This window comes from Chelonia mydas, chromosome 25 (genome assembly GCF_015237465.2).
Source record: "Chelonia mydas isolate rCheMyd1 chromosome 25, rCheMyd1.pri.v2, whole genome shotgun sequence".
Lineage (NCBI taxonomy): Eukaryota > Metazoa > Chordata > Testudines > Cheloniidae > Chelonia > Chelonia mydas.
This window is the reverse complement of record NC_057858.1, coordinates 7913765-7941195: the sequence shown is the minus strand read 5'-3', so window position 1 is coordinate 7941195 and position 27431 is coordinate 7913765. Positions and strand designations below refer to the sequence as shown.

The 27431-nt window shown below is 61.5% G+C and overlaps 2 protein-coding genes across 4 annotated transcripts; one reads left to right on the top strand and one right to left on the bottom strand.

The window, feature by feature from the left end:
- The first annotated feature begins 140 nt into the window (after window positions 1–140).
- STAP2 (signal transducing adaptor family member 2) lies at window positions 141–14464 on the top strand. 3 transcript variants are annotated; one of them, XR_006287476.1, is made up of 15 exons: window positions 141–352; window positions 3313–3384; window positions 4066–4194; window positions 4276–4332; window positions 5009–5160; window positions 5729–5860; window positions 6387–6456; window positions 7035–7137; window positions 7671–7748; window positions 8230–8349; window positions 8670–8711; window positions 10154–10231; window positions 11371–11478; window positions 11731–12513; window positions 12729–13721. XR_006287476.1 is itself a non-coding variant. In XM_037885982.2 (14 exons), exons 1-14 carry the CDS (start codon window positions 248–250, stop codon window positions 11787–11789), a joined length of 1299 nt encoding a protein of 432 aa, XP_037741910.1. In that variant the 5' UTR covers window positions 141–247; the 3' UTR covers window positions 11790–14464. The 3 variants fall into 3 exon arrangements, 2 of the variants coding, with proteins under 2 accessions (XP_037741910.1, XP_037741909.1); XM_037885982.2 differs by having other exon boundaries at window positions 10160–10231; window positions 11731–14464; XM_037885981.2 differs by having other exon boundaries at window positions 11731–13721.
- A 1086-nt stretch (window positions 14465–15550) lies between these two features.
- On the bottom strand, window positions 15551–27128 carry FSD1 (fibronectin type III and SPRY domain containing 1). The gene is made up of 13 exons (XM_037885940.2): window positions 26884–27128; window positions 24379–24474; window positions 23637–23768; window positions 23441–23542; window positions 21814–21836; window positions 21286–21407; window positions 20713–20922; window positions 20238–20336; window positions 19316–19475; window positions 18818–18897; window positions 18051–18302; window positions 17238–17326; window positions 15551–16204 (listed from the first exon to the last, which is right to left on the bottom strand). The coding sequence occupies exons 1-13, from the start codon at window positions 26896–26898 to the stop codon at window positions 16094–16096; spliced, it is 1491 nt and encodes a 496-aa protein (XP_037741868.1). The 5' UTR covers window positions 26899–27128; the 3' UTR covers window positions 15551–16093.
- Window positions 27129–27431: the final 303 nt, after the last annotated feature.

The window sequence follows — 27431 nt, the reverse complement described above, 5'->3', positions numbered from 1 at the left end:
CCGGTGCGCGGCGCGGCGCCTCCTGCCAGGCCCGGGGCTGGGACTTGCCTGCGCTCCCTGGCCCGCTCACCTGCGGGGAGCCGGGCGGCCCAATCAGGTGCGCGCATGGGAGGGCCCGGCCCGGGCTGCAAAACCCCCACGACGCCTGGTTCTTTTTCCGCCCGCGCTTCCTGCTCCGGGACTCCGGGCGCCGTGCGGGAGCCTCCCTGCGCCCTCTGCCCGGCCCGGGCCCCGAGCCGGGGGCGAGATGGCCCTGCAGCCCCCGCTGCGGGGCGCCAAGCCCAAGCCCAAGCCCAGCCTGCCCCCCCACTACTACGAGGGCTTCCTGGAGAAGAAGGGGCCGCAGGACAAGGTAGGGCCCCCCCCTCCGGGCTGGGACCGGGGCTTGGGCCGGGTCAGGCTCTGAGTTGCCATGGCCTTGAAGCCTCTGGTGTCGTCTTTCCCCCCACCCTAACCCCTGGCCCGCTCTGCCACACCAGCGCCCTGGCGCGGAGAGATCCGGGCAAGGAGCCAGCTCGGGGTGAAAGAAGCTAGAGCCCCCCCCTAGAAGTGGCCCCGATCCCAAAGCCCAGGATCAGGCTCTCCAGGAATTTGCAGCGAGTCGGACTCTAAACCACAAGCCAGGGCTGAACTTTGCAGGCAGGACTGGATCTGCCAGGTGCCTCCCCCCAAGCTCTGGGTGCTCAGATACCCCGGGGAGAGGCCTCCTAGAATCGCCTGCCGGGGCTGGATCGGGCTTGCCTAGGCACGCCGTTGTTCCGGCATAACGATTACCCTTTAAATCCACTTCCTACCTTAATCTGAATTCACTTTCAGGTGTAGATGATAGATGGGCAGAAGCCAAATGCAAACTTGCAAAGCCAGATGTTACTGGCAGCCCCCATTTTCCTAACAAGCTAGGGCACCCACAGGCTTTGGGGTACTTGAAATCCTGATTGGACTTGAGCCTGTTTCGCTTGTCTAGACAAGAAAGTTGCACTGTTTTAACCTAAGGTGTGGCTTTAAACCAGTGCACTGCGTAGTGTGAACCCACTTATTTCAGTTTAGCTCAAGCCGGTTTCTAATCGACTTTTGCTAAACCGAAATCTGCTTGGTTTAACCGGCACTCAGGGCGTCCACACAGCCTCTGGCCCCAGTTTAAATTCACCCTTTGAGTTAAACCAATGCAGCTTTCTCACGAAGACCGGCTCTTAGAAACGGCAGCCCCTGAGCGGTGCAGCTAGCCCCAGGGTTAGGGTAATCCAAGCGGCAATGGCTGGGAAATCCTGGAGTACGTGTGTAAAAGGGAGCGCAGGGCCCAGTGGCGGGGGGTGGTGGGTTGTTGGACAGGCGATACTTCCTCCAGCTCTGTGGAAGTGCGTTGTTTGGTCTGCCTGGTGAAGGCTTCCTGTGCTCGCGGGCGTCTGTTCCATTGCAAACCCTCCTCTTGCCAAAGCTGAGCCCCCTGTGGCTTTCTACCACGTGGTTTGCCTGGGTCATTCTTTTTGGTGGTCGTTGGACGAAGTATGAGCCTGATCCTCGAGACGCGGATTGATGTAGCCGGACCCTTAGTGCCGGGCACCAGTCTGACAGCCCGAGAGGTGGCAATTCTCTTTCCGAACACTGCAAACAATCCGCCGCTGAACCACACTGGACATTTAAATACATTTGCCTGGCCTCCATTAGTTAACCTGGCTGCATTTATGGCCCCTAAACATTCCTGCCATCTGGATTTCTGAGCACAGCTCTTTCTGGCATGGAGATAAGACACTGTCGCGTTCACACCCTATACCTGATGGGAAGGGAGGCGCTCCTCCGGGTAGGGGACAGACACCACGCCATGTGACGTGCAGGGTGTTTGTCCCAGATGACGTCTTTCACCAGCTTGCTGTCATGGGATAAGGACTTCTCAGCAGGCAGTGTCATCCTCCCGGGATGGCTGAGAAGATCTGGGGTCTCTTTAAAAGCCTGGAGAATTCTAGGCCCTCAGAGTGCGGGAGTGAGATGCGATGAGCGGCATTGTCCCGTTAGTATGGGGATGGGTAGTGACCCTATACGCGACCCGTAGGAATAACCTTCGAACGGTACACTGCACTCGCTCGGCTCCTTTCCAGCCCTACATCTCGGGGTGGTTTACAAAGGTGGGTGAGGAGCATCAGCTCCATATTAGAGATGGGGAAACTGAGGCACAGAGCGGGGCACCGACTTGCCCAAGGTCACCCAGTGAGTCCGTGGCAGAGCCAGGATCAGAACCCAGATCTCCTGACTCCCAGGCCCGTCCTCTTGCTGTTAAACCCGGGACTTCAAACTCACGTCAAGCACAACTTCCGCTTGTGCACAGCCACACGTGAGCGTGCCGTCCCCGGTTTGTGTGACCGTGACGTGGCTGCACTCGTGTGATGCTGACGTACGCGTGGCCTTGACACGTACCCACCTACGTGTGGGGCTGCTCTACCTGGTGAGCGTGAGATGCCGGCACCCTTCTGTGACACTGACGGCCCAAGGGCGGGGGCATGATCCTGGCATGTGCATGCCCATGGCCGTGGGTGAATTTGGCACATTGGGGCCCGTCAGGGCCAGTGCAGCGCTGGGGGCGGGGGCGGGCAGCGGGGGCAGAGGCCGCAGAACCTTTATTGTGGGTCACAACACTTCGCTGTTCACAACACTTGTGAACAGGGAACAGTGATGGCCTTTGATTCCTGAGCCCTCCCAACCAGCCCACGCGTGATGATGTCTGGGCTCTGCCCTCCCCCACGGGCCTTTGGCAGCTGATTCCGACTTGGGCCTGCCACGCCACGTCAGGCCAGGCCAGCATCAGCCTGCGCCGAGAATCGGCCCTTTCTCCTAGGCTCTGCCCTCGCTGGTGGCAACAGGACCCCACCAGGCTGCCCCTGTTCCGGGGCTCCCACACGGCTGGAGAAAAACGCACGGCAACGTGTCGTTCGGCGGCTGAGGGAAGCCAAAGCAGCCCCCTCCGAGACCAATCCTCTGCTCCGGCATGGCGGGCGCGGGGATGCTGGCCTAGCTGGACCGGCTGCCCCGGCAGGGCAGGGTCCACTGTGCAGAGATGGAACCAGGCTGCAGGGAGAGGGGGTGGGCACTGTCATTCCATAGACACCCCCCCGCCCCCCAAAGAGCTGATTCGCCGTCCCCCCTACGTAACATCCCGGGAACATTCCACTGCAGGTTCCTGGCCATGCCAGGTTTAGCACAGGGCTAGGGCATTGTTGGGGGGCAGGTATCTGCACAGTGCATGCTCACTAGGGGCCTCCCTCCCCTGGGCTGGCTCCCTCTGGTCCCAGCCTCCAATGCCCCTTTGCTCTGTCCTTGCAGGGATATAAGAAATACTGGACAGGCCTGCAGGGGCTCACGCTGTATTTCTACAACACCAACCGAGATGTGCAGGTACGCAAAAGCCGCCCCACGGAGGGGCCGCTCTGTGGCACTCCCCGGTCAGACCTGGGAAAGCCTCATGGGCGGGATCTGTCTCCTCGAGGTCTGATCCTGGCAGGTGCCCAACCACTGGGAGCTGAGGGTGCTCAGCACCTCTCTGGATCAGGCCCTCCTATTTCAACTCTCCTGGTGGCCTCCAGCCCTGGCTGGGGGACATCCCTCGTTGGGAGGCTCGGCTTGCTGGGGGTCTGCCGTGCCCATCTGGGTGGCGAGGGCCTCGATCCCTCTGACCTGGGAAAGAGTCCCTTCTCCCCCCCCACCCGCCCATGGGGATGGCCGTTCCCTAGAGCCACCATTAAGGGTGAGAGGCTTGCTTAGCCTGCGCGGCCATGGGCCTGGTGGCTGGGGAGCCAATTGGTGCCCATGGCAGGGGTGGGTTTGGTGACGTGGGCACCAGCCCACTGAGACCCAGCCGACTCCTGTCAGCCATGCTTCTGAGCAGGGCTGGATTTGAACCAGCAACCCAGAAGTGTTCACGCACCCGCATCCCAGAGAAGAGGTGGGGGGCAGCCAGCCAGGCAGGGCTCCCTAGTGGGCACCTCTCTGCCCTGACTCCCTAGGGCCCTGCTCTGGGTTGCAGGAGTGGGGCTGGCTGATTTTCCCCCACACTGATCTGTGCTTCGCCCTCCACAGTACGTGGAGAAGATCGACCTGGACAACTTCGTGTCCCTGACCGACAGCTACCTCCGGAGCGGCCCCCAGGCCAGCAACGAGGGGGTGGGGCTCAGCCTGAAGCTGAGGGGGCAGGAAGTGAAGTTAAAGGTACGTTTGCCCTGCATGGCCTCTGCCTCCCTCACCCCTGCGCTCTGGGTTTTACTCCAGTAACGTGTGTTTCCCTTGCAGGCCGAGAGCCTGGAGGCTCGGGAGATGTGGAAGGGTTTCATCTTCACCATGGTGGAGGTAACGCACCTGGCTGATGTTGGAATGAGAAATCCGCCCCCCTTGCCTGCCCTCTCTTTGGCCCCCTCCACCTGACCCATCCCTTGCACCCCCATGTGCTCACCCCCGCCCCACACAACCCGCCCCACACCTCTGCTCACTCTGTGTACCCGCACGCTCGCTCCTGTCCGCCCCTGCCCACCCTAGATACACTCACCTGTGCCCACCTCCCGCCAACCCTGCGCGTGCAGACACAGCCCTGCCCTCTCTCCTGCCCCCCGTCTCTCCCCCAGGTATCCCGTGTGGCGAGAGCTCGTCTTTGAGAGCCCTTGTCCAGGCTTGAGTCCGTGTTTCTTGACAACCCTGTCGGGGCAGGTCTTCGTCGGGTGCTCTGAGCCCACCCTGGGCTCCCCTCCCAGCGGTTCCCAGCCCCGTTGTCCCATGTCGGATTCAGCCCCAGGAAGCCCTTCGTGAGGAGCCTGCCCCCTGATGGTCAGAGTCCAGGGCTGGCAGGTGGGAGCCGCGCTGGCGCCTCCTGCTGGCTGATTCCTGGGCCGCACAGAGGGTGGGTGTGAGGACTCCCGGGCCAGGGATGGGAGCAGCACTGAGGTCCTGAGAGGGCAGTGTCGGTGGAAGCCCCTGTCTGGTCTGTAGCCCGTTGCAGGGGAGACTCAGTGTGTCGTCCCTGTCCCTGCAGATGCAAGTCCCCTCCAACCTGACGTTGCTGCCCGGCCACATCTACATGATGTCTGAAGCCCTTTCCAAAGAGCAGGAGCGACGGGCCCAGCTGAGCCAGCGCCGCGCCACGAGCTCCCTCCACTACGAGTTGCTGGAGGAGGAGATGCCAGCGTGAGTGGGGCCTGGGCCGGAGGGAGAGCCTAGTGCGTGGTGGGCTGGTGCCTCCATCCTGCCATGTCAGGCCAGGCCACTGGTCCAGCCTGTCTGGCTTCCCCCCGCCCGTGTCAGGCCAGCTCAGGCCACTAGTCCAGCCTGTCTGGCGTCTTCCCCTCCTGCCGCACCACTGACCCATCGGTACCGGTATCCCGCTGAAGGTCCGTCTGGTTCAGCATCCTGCCTTGCAAGTGGCCAGCCCCTGGCGCCTCCCCCAGAAGCGAGCCCTTCGCCCTGGCCCATGCCAACCGACGGCCTCCTTGCCCAGGGCCTCCCGCCCTCTGTCAGTGCTCTGGAGCAGGAGAGCCCCTGGCCCCTGTTACCGTAGCTGCCCACCCTGGTGCCAGCCCACGGTGGGGAACTGAGCAGCAGGGGGGCTTGCAGCTCACGGTCTCCCCCATCCTGATGGTCTCGGAGCTGCAATAGCCCAGAGGCTCTGGGCCACGGGCCAGCGGCTCTGGGGGGTTGGAGAGTCCCAGGTCGCCCAGGGAGGGCCTGGCGCTGTAACTGGGTCCTGTCCTTGCAGCTGCTATTTCAAGGTCTCCAGGACAGAGGCCCGGGTCCTGCTGGAGAGGAACCTGGACTGCGGCAACATGCTGCTGCGTCCAGGGGGCGACGGGAAGAGCATCTCGGTGACCACGTGTCAGATGCTGAACGGGTGAGAAGGTGGGGGATGGTTGGGGGCTTCATGCTGTGTGGATGGGCCCAGGGCTGGAAGGGGGCAGGTCTGACACTAGCCTGCACATGGGGCGGAGTGTGAATCCTGGCACTAGTGTGTGTGAGGGGGGAATCCCAGTGCACATGGGGTTGGGAGTGTGAATCCTGGCACTAGTGTGTGTGTGTGTGTGTGTGTGTGTGTGTGGGTGACCCCAGTGCACACAGGGCTGGGAGTGTGAATCCTGGCACGTGTGTGTGTGTGGGGGGGGTGACCCCAGTGCACACAGGGCTGGGAGTGTGAATCCTGGCACGCGTGTATGTATGGGGGGGGTGACCCCAGTGCACACAGGGCTGGGAGTGTGAATCCTGGCACACGTGTGTGTGTGGGGGGGGGGTGACTCCAGTGCACACAGGGCTGGGAGTGTGAATCCTGGCACTAGTGTTGAGAGGGGAATCCCAGTGCACGGGCTGTGATCACAAGCGGTGTGAGGGTCGGGTTGTGCAATCTCCCCGTCCTTCTCTTGCAGCACCCCGGTTGTGAAGCACTACAGAGTGAGCCGTGCGGGACAGCAATATGTCGTTGAGGTTGATCGGCCGGTGAGTGGGCCAGTTCTGTATCCCCACCTTATGCAGAGACTGGGACCTGGGTCTGGGACCCGGGTCTGGGCCCCAGGGGGATCAAATGGCTCCTGGAAGCACAGCCACCAAGGAACGTCATGGTGATAGCAGGCATAGAAGCCGGGCCTTGATCACTTACACTACAGGAGAATCTCTGTAAGCTCTATAGGGCCTAGGACACACACACACACACACACAGCTAAGCAGTTCCGGGCAGCAGTGCCCAGCTGTGCTCTCCCATTCATCCCTGTATCATGAACCAATGATGTGGCCAAAAAGCCACAGGTGTAGAAATAAGAATAACCTCGACTGTTACACCAGCTAGGATAACCGTACCAGGGGCTGGCAACCCCCATGCTGCAGGGCACATGCTGACTGCCAGCTGGGGGTGTCTGCTAGGAGCAGAGAGCCCTGCAGGCCGGGAGCGCCACCCGCAGGCTGCTAGGCTGGGAGCAGGATCCCTGAGGGGGTTGTGCAAAGCCTGGTCAGCCCCTCGGTGGCAGGGGCCTGAGGGTGGCCAAAAGCCGAGGTTAACAGGATTTCCCACCCTGCCCCAGCACCACTGCTCCTCCCTGGCCGACGTGGTGGAGTACTTCGTCTCCAACACCAAGAAGACCCTGGTGCCCTTGATCCTGGACGAGGATTACGCTGAGAAGTTAGGTGGGTTCCCCCGTTTCGAGGGCTCCGGGTGCGAATTCTGGGCAGGGGGGCTGGGTTTGCATGGGTGGGTGAGCCGGGGCCAGTGCATGCTGGGGGGCACAGGTATGGGTGTGTGGCAGATACCTCTGGGGAGGGGCACCTGTGTGGGGGGGGGCAGGGTGCACGTGGGGGAGGATGCATGTACATTAGATGGCTAAGTGGGGGTGGGCAATGGGGCCTGGGTGAAGGGGGCGGGGCAGGGTGGGCCCAGGGGGGCACATGCATTAGCAGTGTGTGTCTGGGAGAGGGTGCCTGGACTTGGGGGGGTGGGGAGAGGGCACATGGGGTGGTAGGGCAGGGGCGGAGAGGACCTGACTCCTGGGGATTCCCTCCCCGTCCCCCCCCCAGCCACCTCTCCACCCGGTCCCTTCTGCCCCCTGCCCTTACAGGGCTGCCCAGCGTCCCCCACCAGCCCCATGCTCCCCCATGGCCAGACTCCCTCCCCTGCCAGCCCCCCCCAGCTCTGACCCTTCTCTTTGTGGTGTGTTTTGCAGAGTTTGTGGAGACTGATAAGGAGAACGGAGAGAGCGTCTGGGAAACATCCATGCCCCCCTGCCCAAAGCCCCCCAAAGGTGAATGTGCCCAGCCTGCTCCAGGCACCTGCTCCAGGCTGCAGCTCAGGGGCCCTGGCTTGTTCCTCCAGGGCTCAGGGCTGTTGGGTTGTGAAGAATGTACACGCCGGGCCCCACAGACCTCCCATGGCCTGGCCGCAACACAGCTCTGGAGAGCTGGCACAGGGCAGCTGCAAGCTTCCCCCCCCCACAGCAGTGCCCTACCCCTGCCGGCTGGGACTCCAGCGCTGCGAGCTTCCCCCCCCCCCCCCCAGCAGTGCCCTGATGTCTAGTGCCACCATTTTGATGTGGCATTTGACATGTCCGGTGTGCTCATCACACACGATCGCATCCCCCACGATACCCTGCCCCCCGCCCAGGCTGAATCAGAGTGCTCCGGCCTGGCCTGCTCTCCCAGAGCCCTGTATTTTAGGGTCTGCATTTCCCCACTGCATGCCAGCCAGTGCCCCTTACCTAACCCTGTGCCCATCTGGTTCCCCAGCCGGTGCCAAAGTGGAGGCAATGATTCCACCCACCTCCAGACAAAGCCCTCTGTCGAAGCCCCTTCCCACGCCCCCAGCGCCTGCAGAGGGTCAAGAAGAGACCTACGTGAATGATGAAGGTAAGCTGGAGTCTGGGGAGATTGGGTCCTAGCCTTGTGCTGGCACAGCTGGGTAAAATCTTGCTCCCCATCCTGGCCGGTGAATAAAATAACACTGGCCTCATCGCTGAGTCTGGCTGGTGCGGTTCTTCAGGGGAATCTCTGGTGCCGTGTGGAAGGGCACGATCCCTCCCGAGGAGGGACAGGCTGGCGCCGGGGAGCGGGAATGGGACCTGGTACTGGAGAAAAGTCTCCGGGGGAAACCCCAGACTGCGATCCCAGCTCAGGCTCCCCCCTCCCTCCCCTTCTCTCATGCAATTGTTTTTTTTTTTTTTTTTCAGATGTGGCAGCCATCAAGGGAACAAAGCCAAAGCCAGCCTGCCGTGAGTAAACCGGCTATTGTGCCAGACCTTTCAGAACGGAGATAGTGTGTCGAACACAAGAGGCCACGTTGCTACAGAAGATCTATCCCCCGCCCCGCCCCCCACGCCTGGGCTTTGCGCTGCCCTTTTCCCCACGGCTGCCCTTGGGGCAGGAAAATGCTCTGGCCACATGCAGAATCTATTGCCCCAGACCAGTGATACAACTGGGAGATGCAGCACCCCTGGGAGCTCAGAGGAGGGTGAAAGGAGCCAGCCCCACTGGGGGATGCTGGGGGCTGTTGGGGCAGAGCAGTGGATCTAAGTGGCCTCCCAGAGATCAAGGACAGAAAAGGCTTTTGGACCCTCCAGTCCATGGCTGCCAAGGTGGGATGGGTCATTTCTAGTGCTCCCATCACTTCCCCTGGGAGACCGGTCCCCAGGTGGCTAGTGTAGGAGAAGGGGCGGCTCTCTGACGGTCACTGGCGAAGGGGGAGGAATCCCAGTGAAAAGGGAGGAGGGAAACTTGCGGGGCACAAAGGGAGAGGTGAAAGGACCAGCAGAGGCAGCCTGGCACGACCAGGGCGTGGGTGGTTTGGCCTAGCGGGTAGGACCAGGAGTCAGGCCTAGGGGTTGGAACAGAAGCAGGGCCTGGTGGTTGGTGCAGGAGCCAGGGTCAGGCTAGGAGCGGAGCCGGAGCTGGAAACCAGGAGTCAGGCCTCAGGGCGGCACCAGGGGAAAGCCAGGAATCCGAGTTGGAGCGTGAAGCAGGGAACGAGAGCGGGGTTGGTGGCGGCAACAGGCCAGGTGCTGCCGGCTGGCACAAGCCACTTCCTGGAATTTCCTCCATGCTGACCTAGCGTGCCTGGGCCAGTCCGAGGTTCGGGGGGGAGGGGGCTGCCAATCGGGTCTCCCCTGGGCGGGGTGCTCAGTCCCCCAGGGTTCAGAGTGCGAGGATGCAGCTCAGCGTGGGTGGCAGCTGAGCCGGGTTCTAGTTCTCTGGATCCCTCCCCAGCCTGGCTGGGGACTGGACGGGAGCAGCGATGCTACGTGACCCGGGACTGCTGGAAACCGCATTCTAGCTGCCCAGGCCCGGAGCCACAAAGGCCTTTAGGTGCCTGACTCCCGCTGAAATGAGTTGCTGGACTGGGAGTTCGGTGGATGTCACAGATCCAGGGAGGGCACAGATCGGGAGCGTGGCTGGGTTGGGATGGGCAGATGAGGGAGAGGAGCTGGGTGGGTGGCCCCCATCCTGCCAAGGATGCTGACCCCATAGCCCAGCTTTGAGTGGCCCAGGGCCACCCCTGAGTTTGACTCCAGCTCCAAACGCTCCCAGTGCTCAGAAGTGACGGGACAGATGTGGGTTCCCCATCCGGCTGCAGGGACAAGCTCTGGGGTGGGGGGTTAGGGTGGGGGGACGTGCTGGGAGGAGCCAGGGGACTGAGCGTCTTCACTTTTGTTTTCAGCCACAGTGGGCCCCGTGAAGGTGATTTGGGAAAGGGGCGGCCAGACCAAGGCGCCGCCTGTACCACCCGGCAAGCCAGGTACGGCCATTGCCAGCTGATTCGGTGCCCACCCCCGTTCTCCCCCCAGGGCTCTCTGCTCTAACCACCCCCCTTTCCCATCACGATTGCCAGAGCTCGTGCCCGAGCCCTCGGCTGGCCGCTGAGGATGCCCCTGGGGCAGTGAGGGATGCAGGTTCCCACGGGATAAGCCCAGTTTGTCCCAGTCACTTGGGGCCTGACCTGGCACTGCTCAGGCCCCGGGAGCCACTCGACTTGCTCCCTCCCCCAGCCCCACTGGCCCATGCAGGAGCAGAGAACCACCCCCCGCCCCCCAGCCTGTGGGGCTGGCTATCACACCTCGGGGTCTAAGCAACCCTGAGCCCTGCTGGCCCCATTGCAAAGCCCATTCTTCCACCATCTCCCTCTGCCCCGCTTGGCCAGGTCAGTGGGGCTGGGGAAGCTCAGCCCCGTGGGGAGCAGGGTGGGCGCAGCAGAGGGTGTGTGGCTCCAGTGAGGGGGTCGGGGGGATGTGCCAGAATGGAGATAAAGGGGGAGCTGTCCTGAGTCCCTAGGGTGTTTTTCATTTGACCCTGTTGGGTTGGGACCCCAGCGTCCAGGAGCCCCTTACAGCTGCAGGTTGGGCAATGCTGTCTGGACTGCGACCTTACCTCCAGCAGTGTGGGTAATAACCCTGAGTGCTTCTCCAGCACTTCCTGTCTGTAGATCATAGAATATCAGGGTTGGAAGGGACCTCAGGAGGTCATCTAGTCCAACCCCCTGCTCAAAGCAGGACCAATCCCCAATTTTTGCCCCAGATCCCTAAGTGGCCCCCTCAAGGATTGAACTCACAACCCTGGGTTTAGCAGGCCAATGCTCAAACCACTGAGCTATCCCTCCCCCCCTCCACAAACACAGCCATGTGGTACAGAGGGGGAAACTGAGGCACGGAAAAGGGACGTGACTTGCCCAGGGCATCAGGTGTAGCGCCCAGGTTCGCCATCCCCCCACAATGCACTGCAGGATTCCCCCAGGGCTACCCATGCAAGCAGGTCCCAGGCTACCCTCTGGGCTGAGTGCTGGGAAGGATCTCCGGCCTGGGAGGTGGAGTGGGATGGGGCAAGAGGAGAGGACGTGGGCTCCTGTGCTCTGTTGACCAGCTCTGCACTCTCCATACCCAGCCGCTAAAGGCCAGTATATGAAGACACCCAGCAGCACCCTCAACCTACGGCAACATGGTAGCAGCTCCTCCCGCCAGGCCACGTCGTGGGTCGGAGACCTCCCCACAGGTAAGGGGGGGCCCCCCTGGCACGAGAGGCGGGGCTGCATGTGGCCATTGCCCTTGGCTTTCAGTTGACTGTAGCACTGCTGGTCATTGTGTGGCCAGAGCAGGGGTCTGGGAGCCAGGACTCCTGGGTTGTGGTCCCAGCTTTGGTAGGTGGTGGGGACTAGTGGCTAGCACTGATGACGGCAAGTCAGGACCCCTGGGTTCTAGTCCCGGCTCCGGAGGGGTTCTGTACCCACCTTCTCTCTCCCCGTAGACATATCAGAGGAGCTGGCGCGGAAGCTACAGGAACGAAGAGCCAACCTGGAGGACTGACCCGCTGCCCTGCATGGATGGCATGGCGGGCGAGGAGGGTTCTGCTGGGAACACAGGGTTCCAGTCCTCTCAGGGAACAAAACCTTGGCCCCAGACCTCTCCTGACTCTTGGGCAGTGTTGATCACGTACCCAGGGCCCGGCCCTTCTTCTCTGGCCCTTTCCCAGCACCGTGAGACACTGGTTTGTAGGGCTCGCAGCCCCCCCCCCTTCCCCGCCGAGATAGCCTTAGCTCTGGGCCCTTCGGTGGTTTTTCTAGGGGCAAGGCTGCCACCTTGCATTGGGCCCCGGCTGTCCCCTTTCCGTGGCTCAGAGTGGCTGCCCCTAAGCCCGGTGTGATGTGGTCTGTGGGTGCCACGTGCCTGGACAAGCAGCAAGTGCCAAAGGGAGAGAACGGTGCCCCATGGGTGGATCTGGGCACAGCTGTGTGCCCTTGCCACCAGAGAGGAAGCTAATCCAGATCCCGGCAGGCTGCGACTGGCCCTGCTGCAGAGCAAGGGGGTCTCTGCGGGTAACGCCAGAGCACCTTTAATAGCCATGTGATTCCCACAGTCCCAGGAGGGCTGTGGGCAAGGAGCTAATCACACCCCCAGATCAGGGAGGAAGCCTCAGGGGTTGTGTGCTGCGCTCGGACTCATTTGCCTAGACCAGGCCCTTTGCATGCTGCAGATCAGGCTTAAAAGGCACGGGAGGCGGGGGAGATGGGTGACGCCTTCCCATGCCCAGGTTTCAGAGTAGCAGCCCTGTTAGTCTGTATTCGCAAAAAGAAAAGGAGTACTTGTGGCACCTTAGAGACTAACCAATTTATTTGAGCATAAGCTTTCGTGAGCTACAGCTCACTTCATCGGATGTGAGCTGTAGCTCACGAAAGCTTATGCTCAAATAAAGTGGTTAGTCTCTAAGGTGCCACAAGTCCTCCTTTTCTTTTTTCCTATGCCCAGTCTGCTTAGGGGTGTTTCACGGTGCGGGGTAAACCAAAGGCAGAGCTGAGGGGCACACCTGTGCCTGGAATGCCAGCGGGGCTGGAAGCTAGAATTGAGGGGCAGTGGCAGGGCTGGCCAGGGGGCATCCCAGGGCTAGAATAGCAGGTGGGCTGCAGTTTGGGTTTGGGGGGCATCAGCAAAGCTGTATGTAGGGGGAGCCCAGGGCAGTCCTGAAGTGGGGTGCATTGACAGAGGTGTGCCTCAGGGCTGCCCTGGGCTGGAGCTCAGGGCTGAGGGCACCGGCTGAGCTGTGAGTGGGGCCCAGGGCTGGTACAGCAGGGAGCTCCAGTTTGGAACTGGGTGTGTTGGCAGGGTGGTGCACGGGAAGGTCTCATGGCCCCTGCCAACACTACCCAGGGCTCCAGGGAGCTCCTCAGTCCCTCCCCGACGTCTGCACTCATCAATTAGAACAGCAAGACTGGGTCAGACCAACAGACCATCTAGTCCAGTGTCCTGTCTGCCAACAGTGGCCAGTGCCTGATGCTTCGGAGGGAATGAACAGAACAGGGCAGTTATTGAGTGATCCAGTCCCAGCTTCTGGCAGTCAGAGGCTACAGACACCCAGATTATGGTGTTGCATCCCTGACCATCTTGGCTAATCACTGTTGATGGGCCTACCCTCTATGAACAGATCTAATTCCTTTTTGAACCCAGTTATACTTTTGGCCTCCACAACATCCCCTGGCAAGGAGTTCCACAGGTTGACGGCACGTTGTGTGAAGAAATACTTCCTTTTGTTTGCTTTACACCAGCTGCCTCTTAATTTTATTGGGTGACCCCTGGTTATTGTGTTATGTGAAGGGGTAAATATCACTGCCTTCTATCATATCCTTAGTTCTCTCTTTTCCAAGCTGAAAAGTCCATCTTTTCAATCTCTCCTCCTATGCAAGCTGTTCCATGCCCCTAATCATTTTCATTGCCCTTCTCTGTACCTTTTTCCAATTTCAATATATCTTTTTTGAGATGGGGTGACCAGAACTGCAGGCAGTATTCAAGGTGTGTCCGTACCATGGATTTATACGGTGGCATTATATTTTCTGTCTCGTTATCTATCCCTTTCCTCATGGTGCCTAACACTGTTTAGCTTTTTTGACTGCTGCTGTGCATTAAGCAGATGTTTTCAGACAATGATCCACAATGGCTCCAAGATCTCTTTCTTGAGTGGCAACAGCTCATTTAGATCTTTAATTCTCCTAAGTCCCTCTGGGGAAAAGATCCTACATTCCTCTGAGTATGAATCAGTATTTTTCCAAATGTCAAATTCCCTTTAAAGCCTCAGCCATGAATCATTCCCTCTCCCAGGCATGGGCCTATCCCCAAACCCCCTGCCCTTCTCTCTGATCTGTGCAGGCTGCCTCCCTTCCCTTCCTGCTAACCCCTGCAAGCAGGGGGCCAGACAGACTGGCCTGGCCGGTGCACTGGACTCTTCCAAGCAGTGCCCTGGGCAGCTTGTCTTTGGCACATGCCATGGTGCGCAATGATGCTAGAGCTGGTGATGCATGGCTCCTCTCAGTCTATCCTGTACATTGCACTTGGTGTTGTGCCTTGAAATCGGCAGTACTGTGGAGATGTACGCCAGCTGAGGGCTGGCTCACTGGCTCTCCGAAGGGCGGTGCTTTTGAAGGGATTTGTACAGTGTTCAATTGTTACCCACTTTGCATACGTTGCTAATAAAATTGACAGTTTTCCCTCGACTCACCGGTGCTAGCCCCAGCTTCCTGCAGTCGCGGTCACGTCCTAACTCTGCACGTCGGCTGGGGAGAGGGGACTGGGTGCAGGGGCTAGAGATGGGGGATAGGCGTCAGGACTCCTGGCTGTGCCACTACCAGGCTCTGTGACCTTGGGTGAGTTGCTCGTGATTTTGGGGTGCCCAACTTGAGACAGCTTGGGCCTGGTTTTCAGAGGGTCTGAGAACCCCAAATTCCTGTGGAAGTCAGTGGGAGGCTCAGCCCTTTTGAACAGCACGTGCCATCTGCCTTGGGTTGGGTACCCCACATCATGGGGCCCACTTGAGAATTTTCCCCCTTCGGGCCCAAAGCCAGGCTGTACGCTGGGGCTTAATTAACTCAAGAGCTACACAGACAGCAGGAGTGAGCCTGGCCTGGAAACCCTCTACCCACCCTCCTGTGCCATCTGCCCACGCTGCAACTTTGCTGCAAAGGGCCTCTGGGTTGGGAGCCCACCCAGCTGCCAACCCCCCAGATACCTGACCCCACGCCATTTACCCACAGTCCTGAAATAGGAGAGCGGGATAAATGTTATTCCACTGACATGGTAGCCGGGCCAGGACTGTGGCCACCGCAGAGAGAGGCTGTTACCTCTTTGTGGGACGCTACTGCCCTGCACTCCAGCCCATGTGAGGCCAAGCAGGGTGCGGGGTTGCTTTGATCTCTTCCCTGTTACAGAGGGTTTAGATGTAAAACCTCCTTCAGCAGTCAGCCCCTTGGGTGACCCCCTCCCCGGATCGGGCCTTTCCCCCATCCTTGGTGGAGGCCAGCTGCGTGGGAAGCACGGTCCTGGCTGCTAAGCCCTGCCGCGGATGGCAATGACCCACCCCGGGAATTTCGGGAGAACCCAGTGATTCGGCTGGGGGCTCTCCCCCCCCACAACCCCGGGGAGGACCGACTGCACGCGGGCAGGTGCCTCGTGGCAGGAGCAGCAAGCAGCAAAGACGCCGTCGTCTCTTCCCTGCGCCTGGCCCCCGACCGCCACTGGCCCCCCGACCGCCACTGGCTTGCCTTAGCACAAGCCGACACCAGACAGCAGAGGGCAAGGCTGTTCCTAGAGCAGGGTTTATTATTAAGGCCAGAAGCAGCGTTTGTCATCCGAGAGGCTAACGGGCTCTAAAAGCAGACGCATGCCCACGTTCCCAGTGCCACCTTTAAGCGTCGGGTTTTAGGACAGCCGGGCCTCAAAAAAACCAAAACAAAAACCTGCTTTCAGCCAGAGGCGGCCCCATCCTCTGGATTTCAAGATCCCGGGGCGCTTAAAGGCGGTCATCTGCACGGCCTGCCTTTGGCACAACTCTGGCTCGTGGACGTCCCCCTGTCTCTTAAAGGCAAGTGTGAGGCGGCAGGAAGGGATGCGCTGGGAGGGGGAGGTGGGTTTACAGTCGTAGGCAGGTAAGTCTCGGTACATTCAGAGCCTTCGAGTGGCTGCAGCACCAGCCTCTCCGCCTCGAGCAGCCTTCCAGGAACTGGGAGGAAAGAAAACTGAACGGGCCACACGCTGCGTCTCTCCCTGGTTCCAGGGAGCCAGGAGGTGGCCCAGTCCCACAGCAAAGCTGGGCCCGGTCCCACCGCGCCAGGGGGGGCCTCCCGCGTCTAAGTCAGGCTGGCGTTGGAGCTGCTGGTGGCGCTGTTTCGCTTCTGGAGGCATTTGACAGTGCTGGGCACCTGCAGTCCAGAATAGACATGGAAGCTGCCGCACCAAACCTAGGGAGGACAACGAGGCACTTACTGCAGCCGCCCGCAGAGCGCGCCATCCCCAGTAGGCACGGAGGGCGGGGGATGCCGCGTGTCAGAGCAGCCAGGTGTTTATCTCACTCTCGTCACCGGCGTCTCTGAGTGTCTCGCCCACGGCCATGGCTCCCCCTCCGCCCCCGCTCCCGCGCACATCCCTGGGAGGCAGAGGAGGATTCTCCCCCTGTTACAGATAGGGAAACTGAGGCACACAACGGCAAAGTGACTTGTCCAAGGTCCACCCAGGGGCAGAGCCGGGACTTGAACGCAGGTCTTCTGGAGCCCAGTCCACCTTGCATATGTTAAAGATGGTGAAGTGCATGGAGGTGGTCTGAGGAAAAGCACTCTATCGAACTAATTATTATTACCAGTGAGAGACCGTCCCGTAGAAACCTCTTTTCCCCTTCGCTGTGCCCCGGCAAACCACGGTTTGTTAGCCACCAAGCTAGCAGACTGTCTGGTGAGCTGTGCCCATTCTAAGACAGCTGGGCCTTCTGGTGCTGCAAGCTTCCCCCCACAGCAGTGTCCCAGCAGAGGCAGCTGGGCCATCCTCTGCTGGCCATCTGAATCTAGTCTCTAGCAGCCAAGGGCTTTGCTGGGCGCTGGGTCTGACCCCGTTCCAGAAAACAAGACAAGAAACAAGGCAAAGTGAGCCCTCCTGGGGGAGGAGCTGGAACTGAATCAGTGGGGTCCACCCTCCTCCTTTCCCGCCCCAAGGCAGCGGGAGGGGGAAGCTGTGCCTTTGGTTTGCAGAGAGGTGGGTTCCCACCTCAGAGGTGATGCTGCCTGTTATGAGCTGGAAAGGGCTTCCAGCCGCAGTGCAAGGACAGGCGTGGCAATAACCTGATCAGAGACAGGCTCCAGCAGCGTGGGCCCCTCTGGGCTGGGCGCGTGCAGTAACCCTCCCTGACCGGAGAGGGGAGAGAGTCCGGACCCCCCGCCTCCTCTCCCAGAGCCCCGAGCCACAGTGTCGTCCCCCACCCCCACCCCGTGAACAACCCCTTACCATGAAGGCAGGAAGCACCGGCTGGGTGAATTTGGCCTTAAACGTATGGAGCAGCTGCTTGGTTTGAGCATTGTAGAAGGACAGGAACCCTGCGGACAGCCACAGGAAGAGTCAGAAGGGGGGGGCCAAGCAGCCCGGCCAAGGTGCACGGTGCAGGGCGGTGGGGGGGAGGGGGCTGAGGGTTTCTCACCTCTGGCCTCCCCTTCAGACCCAGCCCAGCCTGAGACCCTGCAACCCCCTTCCCAGGCTGCCGTTCCAGCCCCAGCGGCCCAGGAGACGCATCAGCTGATCGCGTGGGGACCCTCCGGCCTGGAGGGGCTGCCCAGTTCTGGGAATTTCTACCCCGACGCAGCCACGTCCGGGCAAAGCCCTAGCGCAGACACCGAGCCCCAGCGGGGGCTTGAGGCTGCGGCCGTGCAAGCTGCTCTTTGCACCCGTCCACGCCGCTGCCGGGAACCCGCCAGGCAGCCCCAGCCCACCAGCTGGTATCGACCGAGGCTGGCAGCGCCCGACTCAGCTCCCAGCTGGCGGCCGGCCAGACAAGCAGGGGCTCTCGGGCACTCGGGGCAGCAGGGACAGGACTCCTCGGGACTCTGCTGGGACAGGGCTGGGGCTCACTCGGTGCGGGGGAGTTTGCCCTGTCCTGCCGCTGTCTTGGCTGGGGCTGGAAAGAGGCCCAGGGTTTCTGGGGCCCTTGATTTGCACACGCACAGAGACAGCAGGGAGCCCAATGGATGGAGAGACCCACGCGGACCAGGGCTCACCCCCTCCAGCATGGGGCAGCAGGACACACAGACACACACAGGGCGTCACCTTCGTGGAAGTTGCAGTAGACGCCGATGCAGTCGGGCACGGGCACGTCCAGGATCTTGGCCTTGTTGTTATGCTTGGCGGTGAAGCTGACCTGCAGCCAGTTGTTGAGGTGGACGCACCAGGAGGACGAGGTCTTGCCCAGCTGGTCGAACTTGCCCAGGGTCCTGTAGGCCACGCCCACGCCGAAGGCCTTGCTGTCCCGGTCGTACCTCACCTCCCAGTAGTGGTCTCCCCCGTCGATCAGCATGTCGCCTGCGGAGGGATGGGGGTCGGGGGGGCCACGGGGATCCCAGCACCCACCGGCCCACACAGGTATGGGTGGAGGGAGCTGGGGCATTCTCAGCAGGAGTCCCAGCCTTGGATGATCCCGGATCCCAGGCTGCCCCGCCCCCCTGCCCCCCAATCGCCCCCTAGCACACAGTCTGGTTTTATATCAGATCAGGATCCCAGCGCCTGGCTGCCCTGCCCCATGATCACCCCCTAGCACACAGTCTGGTTTGCAATCGGATCAGGATCCCAGCGCCTGGCTGCCCTGCCCCCCTGCCCCCCGATCGCTCCCTAGCACACAGTCGGGTTTTAAATCGGATCAGGATCCCTTTACATGCCTCTAGCGCTTTGCCAGTGCCTGGCACACGCGATTGAGTCTCGTGGCCCCCCAAGGGGCCCCGCTTGCCAGCAGGCGACACTGTTCCCACCCCCCATGCTGGTGTAACCTGCCCCATGCCCGCACACAGAGACTCCCTGGCTCCTGCCTCTTGCCCTCTTACCCAGCACGGTGTAGGACTCGGCTGTGAAGCGGTCCCTGCCCCCCCGGGCCGAGGGCATCCTCTTCGGAGACTGCACGCACCTACAGAAGGCGGGACAGGCAACAAGCTGCAGCCGCACTTCCTGCCCCAGGGACAGGGTCCCCTTGCCCTCACCTTGAGGCTCCTTCCCGGCTTTTGCCATCTCTCAATGACGGGCCAGGGCCCAACCCCCTGGCTCCCCAGAACGGCTTAGAGGGTGAGTCCTGCACCCCGGCTTCCTCCATGACCCCCTTGGATCCGCCCCGGAGGATCGGTCCATGACTGGGCCCGTACCCCAGCCCCCCTGCCCTGGCTGTATGGCTGAGTGTGACCCAGAGCCTGTTGCTCCCCCATGGCTCTCTGGGGTTGAGGCATCTGGGACAGGACATGTCTGTTCCCGAGTCTCTGGCTGTTCTCAGCTCCTCTGACCCCTCCGTGCTGTGGGGTGTGGGCGAGTGCTGCAGAGGGCCGAGGCTTTACCTGGCAGGGGAGTTCACCGGGGACGCCGTCCTGCCCTTCCCGTCCTTCTCCCGGGCCTTGATGTCCTGCACCTTGCCCCCCATGGCGTCCCACTCCACGCTCAGCTCCTCCACCTTCAGGTTCTGGTGACAGGTGCTGGCGTCCAAGCGGAACATGAACGCTGGGGAAGGAGCCCCGGGCACGGTCAGACCTGGACTGAGCCCCCTTGTCCTTGGGGGGGGGGGGGGGGGAGCCGCCTCCCCAGGGCCACACCCCCAACATGCCGCCCCACCCCCATCACAGGGAGCCCCGCTCCCACCGCCCTACCTCACCCTGGGAAGGAACCCCTCCCACATCCCCTTGAACTCCACCCCGTCCCCCCCTATCTCATCCCCAACTTGTGGAGAACTCTCTGCCCCACCATCCCATATCACTCCCACCCCAGGGACAAACCCCCACATAGTCCCACCTTCTCTCTATCCCCTCACAAACATAGCAGGGAGGACCCGTCCCCCAGCTTTGTACCCCATCTCAAGGGGGACTCACCACCCAGTCCCTACCCCAACCCATGCTAGGGATCAGTGAGGTGACCCGGTTGGGGGATGGGGATGGGGTTGGGGGGATTCTCAGGTACTGCCGAGGATCCCTGGGTCCCCACGCTGGGGGCCTTAACCTGACTGGCACTGGGGGAGGACAGAGGGGCAAGGTAGAGGCTCCCCTGTGGGCTGGGAGCCCCACGGTGCGAGGGGCTCTGCAGGGCACACCCAGCCCTGCCCTATGCCCCCAGCCACATGGGTGTCACTTGCAGGCGGGTGTGGGGGTGTTGGGGGGTGTCCAGTGGGGTCCCCCTCTGCCCAGGAGAGTGGGCTGGGAGTGGCAGGGGGTGTCACTGATGCAGCCTGTACCCCCTATTTCCGTGCCCCCGGCCCCCCCCCCCACGTACCTCTGGTTTCCAAGGTGACCGGCTCGGAGAACTCGCCCGCGACAGCCTTGTTACAGGCTTTGACGCGGAAATTCATGTACTTCATGTCGAACTTGAGCCCTGAGGGAAGTCGCCAGGGTTAGACGGCAGCAGGGGGCCCATGCCAGCGCTCAGCAGGGCCGGCAAGCCCCCCACAGCCAGCCCTACGCCCGGCACCCTCCAGCACTTCCTACTCGGACAGGCTAGGACCTCACTGGGACCTTCCCCCCCAGCCAGTGCTCCTGCTCCTGCCCCCCTCCCTACAGCGCCTCCTGCTGGGAGAGGCCGGGGTACTGGCCCCACATCCAGTGCTCCTGCCCCGCTCCCTACAGCGCCCCCTGCTGGGACAGGCTGGTATGGAGTAGCCAGAGCTCCCTGCACAGCCAGTGCTCTTATCCCATTCCCTGTAAGCACCCGCTTTGGGGCTGCAGTGAGTAGGCGCCCCCTTTCCCCTCACCAGTGAGGGTGTACTCGGTCTGCTTGACGCCCTCGATCACCATCCAGGGCTGGTCCTCCTTCACCCGCGGGGGCCCCTCGAAGTTGGTCTTGCGGTACTCCAGGACGTAGTGGTCGATCTTGCTGTCCTCGTCGGGCATCCTCCAGACCAGCGCCACGCAGTTATCGGCCACCAGCGACTCGGCCATGTCGATCTCCGGGGCGCTGGGAACTGGACGAGAGGGTGAGAGCAAAGGGATGGCAGCCACGGTCCTTGTGTTCCTCCCCCAAACCCCATCACCCCCCACCAGCCACGGCCTGGCCTGGCCCCTCCCAAACCCCATTGCCCCCCACAAGCCATGGCGTGGCCTGGCCCCTCCCAAACCCCCACATCCTGCCAACACAGCCTGGCCTGGCCCCTCCCAAACCCCATTGCCCCCGCCACGTCCTGCCAGCCCCTCCCAAACCCCCATGTCCTGCCAGCACGGCCTGGCCTGGCTGCAGGAAACCCTCTGGCACCGACAACAGCCCAGGGTGGCTACACCTACCCCAGGTGAGGCCGCGAGGCTCCCCTTCCCCTTCCCGTCCCGTTTACCTGGGAGGAATTTCAGGGACTGCAGCATGCAACGCTCCTGGGTGAAATCCACCATCAGGTGGCTCATGTTGTCGCTCACCTTGGCCTTGAGCGAGAGCCGGAACGCCGGGGCCATCGTCACGCTGGGGGTGGGACGGGACAAGAGTCAGAAGGGCCCCTTCCCAGAATGCACCCGCACAGCTGAGCCCCCCTCCCAAATTCCCTGCAGACGAGGGGGCGCTGGGAAGCACCCAGATTCATCAGAGACCATCCACGATCTGTGTTCATACTCAGCCAGGACCCAAGCTGTCCCTTGTCTCCCCCCCGCCAGGAGCGCTGGGATCGTCTTCAGTCTTCCGTGACTGGACATCCTGCCCCCTTCTCCTCTCCAGCCTTGGGGGCTCATCCCCAGGGCTCAGGGCAACGGGGAGAGGACGGTGCTACCAGGCTAGCCTATGCTATGTTAGTAAGAAGGCTTCACACTCCGGGCGGCGAGTAGCGGGCGACGGCATGGGGCGGGGTGAGAGGTGGGGGCGGCGGGTACCGTACCTATCCTTGATCTGCTTGGCAGCCTTCGAAGCAGAGAGGGAAAGAGAGAGAGAAAGGAGGGAACAAAAAGAAGAGGAGAGGGTCAGACAGGGCAGCCAGGTGCGTTATAAATAATAATCACCATACTCTGTGCGGCTGTAGCGTTCCCTAGCGGAAGGTCTCAGAGCCCTTCGGGGACGCAAATGCACAAAGTTGTGAGGTCAGCATTTTAGATGGGGAAACTGAGGCACAGAGCAGGAAGGTGGCTTTCCGCAGGTGAGCAAGTCAGCGGCAGAGACAGGAAGAGAACCCAGGAGTCCTGACTCCCAACCACCTTCATCTAGCCACTAGACAACATTGCCATCCCAGAGCCAGGACTAGAACCTGGGTCCTCTGCTCTACCCACTAGGTAATACTATCCCAGAGCCAGGACTAAAAACTCAGAATCCCGACGCTTGGTTCCTGCTCAACCCACTAGGTATCACCTCAAAGTCTTCCTGAAATCAGCAATTCTCTCTCTGTTTTAAGCTACATCCCAGGACTCCAGTCTGGCCCGTTTCTCTGTAGAAGCTGGCCTAAGTTACCTTCACAGGAGCTGCAGTTCCCTTCTCACCCAGGAGGGGGTGATCTCAGTCTACATCATCATATAATCCAACGCAGAGTTAACCTGCGGACCTCACTGCCGCTGGAGATTACAGAGGCAAATAGCTTAGTAAAATTCAAGAAAGGAGTAGGAATTCCCAGGAATAAGCCCAGCCTCCAGGGTTACAAGGTATAGCGACCTTCATGCTTCTGGGTTGCAGGGAGGCGGGGGTCAGGAAGGTGTCTGCTCCTCATAGCGTGACATTGCAGGACATTATGGGGTGCAGAGGAGGAGGGGTTAGTCTTCATCTGAAGCATCCACTGGTGGGGCCAGAGTGGGTGGCGTCATCGGATCCAGTGTGGAAATGCTCGTGATATTAGGGGGAAACAGAATAGGGGGCAGAGCCAGGGGTCCAGGACAGGAAGAGCTAAGGAGACTGAACTTTCGACCGTCGCCCCCCGGGAGGACTGTAGCGGGTAGATCTATGGCGGCGGTGGACAACCCTGCACCATGGACCCACCCTGGTCCCTCCCCCCAGTGCAATGCATGGCATGGATTTAATAACCCTCTGCACTGCCCCCCCCGTTGCTTAGCTGCACCCCACCCCCACACACCTTTTCCATAGCCTGGGTCTATGTGGCTGAACGCGGCTGGGCTGTGGGTACAGTCTGCACCAGTCCGAGCCCCATGTCCATTGCAGAGTGTGGCACGGCCCCTGGAGGACCCACACCGGCAGCCCAAATGCGTTCAACTGCGGCTTGGGCGGGGACCCAGGGGGAGCAGGGGGAGACATGTGGGGGTCAGACACCCGATCACGGATGTCAGAGACTGGATGCCCACTTAGGGTCTGGCCTTCCCCCTCCCACAATGATCAGCCCCCCCCACCTCAGATGGGGGTGTCCCCACGAAGTGTCCTGCTCCCCACACCAGGAGGGGGTGTCCCACGAAGTGTCCCTGACTGCTGCACCACAGGGGTTAGTGCGCTCGCCCTCCGTCCCTCCACGGGGTGCCTTGGCTCCAGCTGGGGGGGGGGGGGGACGGATGGAGGGGGAAGTGGGGGCGCACCTGGTTGAAGTCGTGGTTCTCGGCCCCTTCCAGCGTCTGGTTGGCCGTCTCCAGCAGCTCCTCGGAGCTCTCCAGCGCCTTGGTGCAGGCAGCCAGCTGGTTCTGCAGCGGGACAGACAGAGCCGGGCCCAGTGAGGGGCAGGGGCAGGGGGCAGCCAGGGACCCAGCTGGAGCTGGGGCAGGGGGGGGGTCTCACCTGCAGCTCGTAGGTGCGGCTGGCCCGGTCCTGCTTAATCTTCATGAGCATGCCCTCCTTCAGCTCGTCCAGCAGGGAGAAGAGGGACTGGAACTCCCCCTCCAGGTCCTCCTGCACCTTGGTGGAGTTCGCCTGGGGGAGACGGGCCGGGGGGAGAGCAGCGCAGGGCCCAGCTCAGGACGGCTACCCCGGCTGTGGCTTACTGAGCTACCCCCTTCCCGGCCCCCCTCCCCGGCCGGCGCCCACCCCAGCCAGACAACTCAGGACAGGTCCCTCGGCTTTGCCCTCGCGGCCTGCGGTGCGTCACGGCGCTCGTGAAAGTGGCCCTTTTCAAGCAGCGAATTCCATCCCCAAGGAAACACCACGCCAGCGCGGGGGGCATAGGTGTGGGGGGGGGCACTGCCATGCCAATGCTGGGGGATTAGTGGGGGGAGGGGCACTGTCATGACAATGCTGGGGGATTAGTGGGGGGAGGGGCATTATCATGCCAATGCTGGGGGGTTGGTGGGGGAGGGAGGCTGCCATGCCAACGCTGGGGGGGTTGGTGGGGGAGGGGCCCTGTCATGCCAGTGCTGGGGGGTTGGTGGAGGAGGGGCCCTGTCATGCCAACACAATGCAAGGGAGATGATGGGAGGAAGTGTCATGTAGGAGGGTGGTAGGGTGCTGTGATGCCAACCCCACAGAGCAGGGGGGGCAGGCGGAGCCCTACAGAGCCAGGCGGAAACCGCCCCCCCCCCATTACCTCCACATTCTGCAGCATCTGCTTGAGGGCGTAGATGAAGTTCTGGATCTCCTCGTTCTTCATGGCTAGTGTGGTGATGATCTTCCGTAGGGCGTCCTGGGCCGAAACACCAACACCGGCTATCAGCAGCACCCCTGGGCTCCCACCCCAACCCCTGCTCCTGAGCCGGGGGCAATTCACCCTCCCCCAGGGCCCAGCTCAGATCTCCAAGGGGAGCCCCTTGCCTGGGACAGGGACACAAACACATTGAGCTGTGCCACACTGCCCCTCGTGCCTTCCGTGCAAGCATCTCAACACACGCCCCAGACAAGAGGTGCCTAGGCTGACAGCACCTTTGGGGAGTAACATTATATTACAAACAGCTGGGGAAACTGAGGCACGGATGAGTTTGCCTAAGGTCACATGGGAACCCAATGGAGGGGCCAGGAATGGAACCCAGGAGTCTGGAGTCCTAGTCTCTCTCCTCTCCCATTTTTCTTATCCCAGGTATGACCCTGCCCTACTCTGCTTACACACAGACATTACATTTTATTAGTTACCATCAAACTGGCAAATGCGTTTATTTCCCCCAGACTGTAGGCTGTGGGGTCTTATGGACAGGGCATCCAGCTCCACTCCCAGCTTGGCCGCTGGCCTACTGGGTGACCTTGGGCAATTCCCGTCCAATGTTCCCTCTAATTTTTGACAGGCCATGTGCGCAAAAAATGTCTTCTGTGCAAATTGTTGTGCGTCTGTGCAAATTTTTGTGCATGTGGTGTTTCGCCGTGTGCGTGGGGTTTAGGATCTGTGTACACATGCACAGCTTAGAGGGAACAGTGGTCCTGTCCCAGCCCTGTGACTCAGTTTCCCCTCCCATCCAGTGTGTCTTGCCTATTTCGACTGTAAGGACCTTGGCTCAGGGATTGTCTCTCGGTAGGTGTCTGTGCCAGACTTGGCACTGCGGGGCCCCAATCTGGGTTGGGGTCTCAGTGTGTCACTCTAATGCAAATAATCAAAAATACCATCTCGGGCTGGGATGTACCTGTACAGAGCTTATGGCAGGATCAGGGCCTCTTTCTGTGATTGAAAAACCACCACTATCACCAGAGGAACACACCTACCTCCCCTCACCGGGGGTCTGTGTTACCAGTGAATATTGGGCACTAGGATTTTCACAGCACCTTCCACTGGTGGATCTCAAAAGTGCCCCCACCCCAGGGGGTGTGTGAGAATCACACTCCCCCCACTACAGATGGGGAAACTGAGGCACACAGAGGGTGGGTGTTTTCAGAAGTACAAGGCACCACAACTCCAGCTGCAGTCCAGGGGACTCAGCACCTCTGCAGAGCAGGCCAAGGTCACCCAGGCAGGCGTCACTCTACAAGTGGATCCACCCAGGCAGACTGTCACCCGTCTACGTCAATACAGTCCCAGGGTCGTGGGCCGAGTCGGGGGCAGAGCTTGGAATTGAACCCAGGACTCCCTGTCCTACTCGTCCTACTCTTTAACCGTAAGCCCGTCTTTCCTCCCTGGGGGAATACTTTCAGCACCAAAGAAGCTAGGAGCCCGATGCACGCCCTGCACCCGGGGAACCCCCAAGGGAGCCAGCAGGAGATTTGGGGGTGCTGGATCTGCTGCCATTACAGCAGGATGACCTGGAAGGCTGGGAAGAACAGGCAGGGGGAGGGGAGTGTCTGGAGTTCTGGCCTGCCAGGGGCAGGGGGAATACGCCAGGACGGTCTGTAGTTCTGTCCAGCTGTGTGTGTGTGAGGCGGGGTGGGAGGGGTCTGTACTTTCCATCCACCTGTGGTAATAACCGGGGGTGGTGGTGGTGGTGGTCTGTAGTTCTGACCAGTTGGGGGAATACACTGGGGTGGGGTCTGTAGTTCCATCCAGCTGTGGGAGGGGTGGGGGGGTGTAGTTTCATCCACCTGTGGTAATAGCCTGGAAAGGGGGGGGGGGGCGGATCTGTAGATCTGTCCAGCTGGGGGAATACACTGGGGTGGGGTCTGTAGTTCCATCCAGCTGGGGGAGCGGCGGCGGCGGCGGCGGGGGGGGGGGGGGGGGGTGTCTGTAGTTCTGTCCAGCCACATTTGTTTTCATTTCTGAACCCCCCCCTGTGTAGAGACGATCCCAAAGTCACGGAGAGGCCCCCCCCGAAGGGGGCATTTCCCCAAACCCATCTCCCCGGGGAGGGATGAAGCTGCGGAGGGATGTTACATCCCTTCCTTTGTTGCACGTTCTCTGAATTACAGCCCCCCCCCCCCCCCCCCCATGCTAAATCCAGGCCCCTCCCTCAGGATCCACAGCCCCCCGCCCCCGCCCCTCCAGATCTGCAGACCCTGGGGCTGGGACATGGCCGAGGCCAAGCAAGCCCCCAGGCTGCGGGGCGGATGCGGGGCGTGGGGGAGCCAGCCAGCCGGAGACCCCCCTTGCCCGGCTCGCTGCCTCTCCGCGCCCTGGGACCAGACGGCGCCGCATCACCTGGGGCCGGTCTCCCCATCCCGCATCCCCCCCCCGCCTCACCTTCTGGTCCCCCATCTTCAGAGCTCCGCGCCCAGCTCGGACCCTGGCGATGGGTGCAGGGGAGCCGCCCGCAAGGGCATGGAGCCAGCGGCCGCTCGAGGGCTCTTTGCCCGGGGGCTGGACGGCCCGGCCCGGCCCCTCCGGCGTCCACAGAGCTGCTGGGAAAGCAGCCGCAACCCCCCCCCCAACCCAGCCTGGGAACTTGCCCTGCCCCCTCAGTGCGCAGGTGCCCGGGCATCCTGGGAAGTGTAGTCCCTGCCCGAGAAGGGGCCTGCCTTGGGGTGGGCTGGGGGGGGGGATGCACAGAACAGCCAAGGCTCTGCTCCTGCCTAGAGGGGCTGCCCCCCAGCTCTGATCCCTGCACGGGGCAAGGAAGGAGGCCTCAGGGGCAGCCCTGCTTAGGCTGTCTGAGCGGATGGCGCTGCAGGGGGGCGAGGATTGCGGTGGGGTGGGGTGGGTCCTGGGGGGGCAGGGAGGTGGGCGGCTAGAGTTTGCAGGCCGTGGCTGGTGAAGGAAGCTGGTTAGCACCTGCCCACGTTAGCGGGACA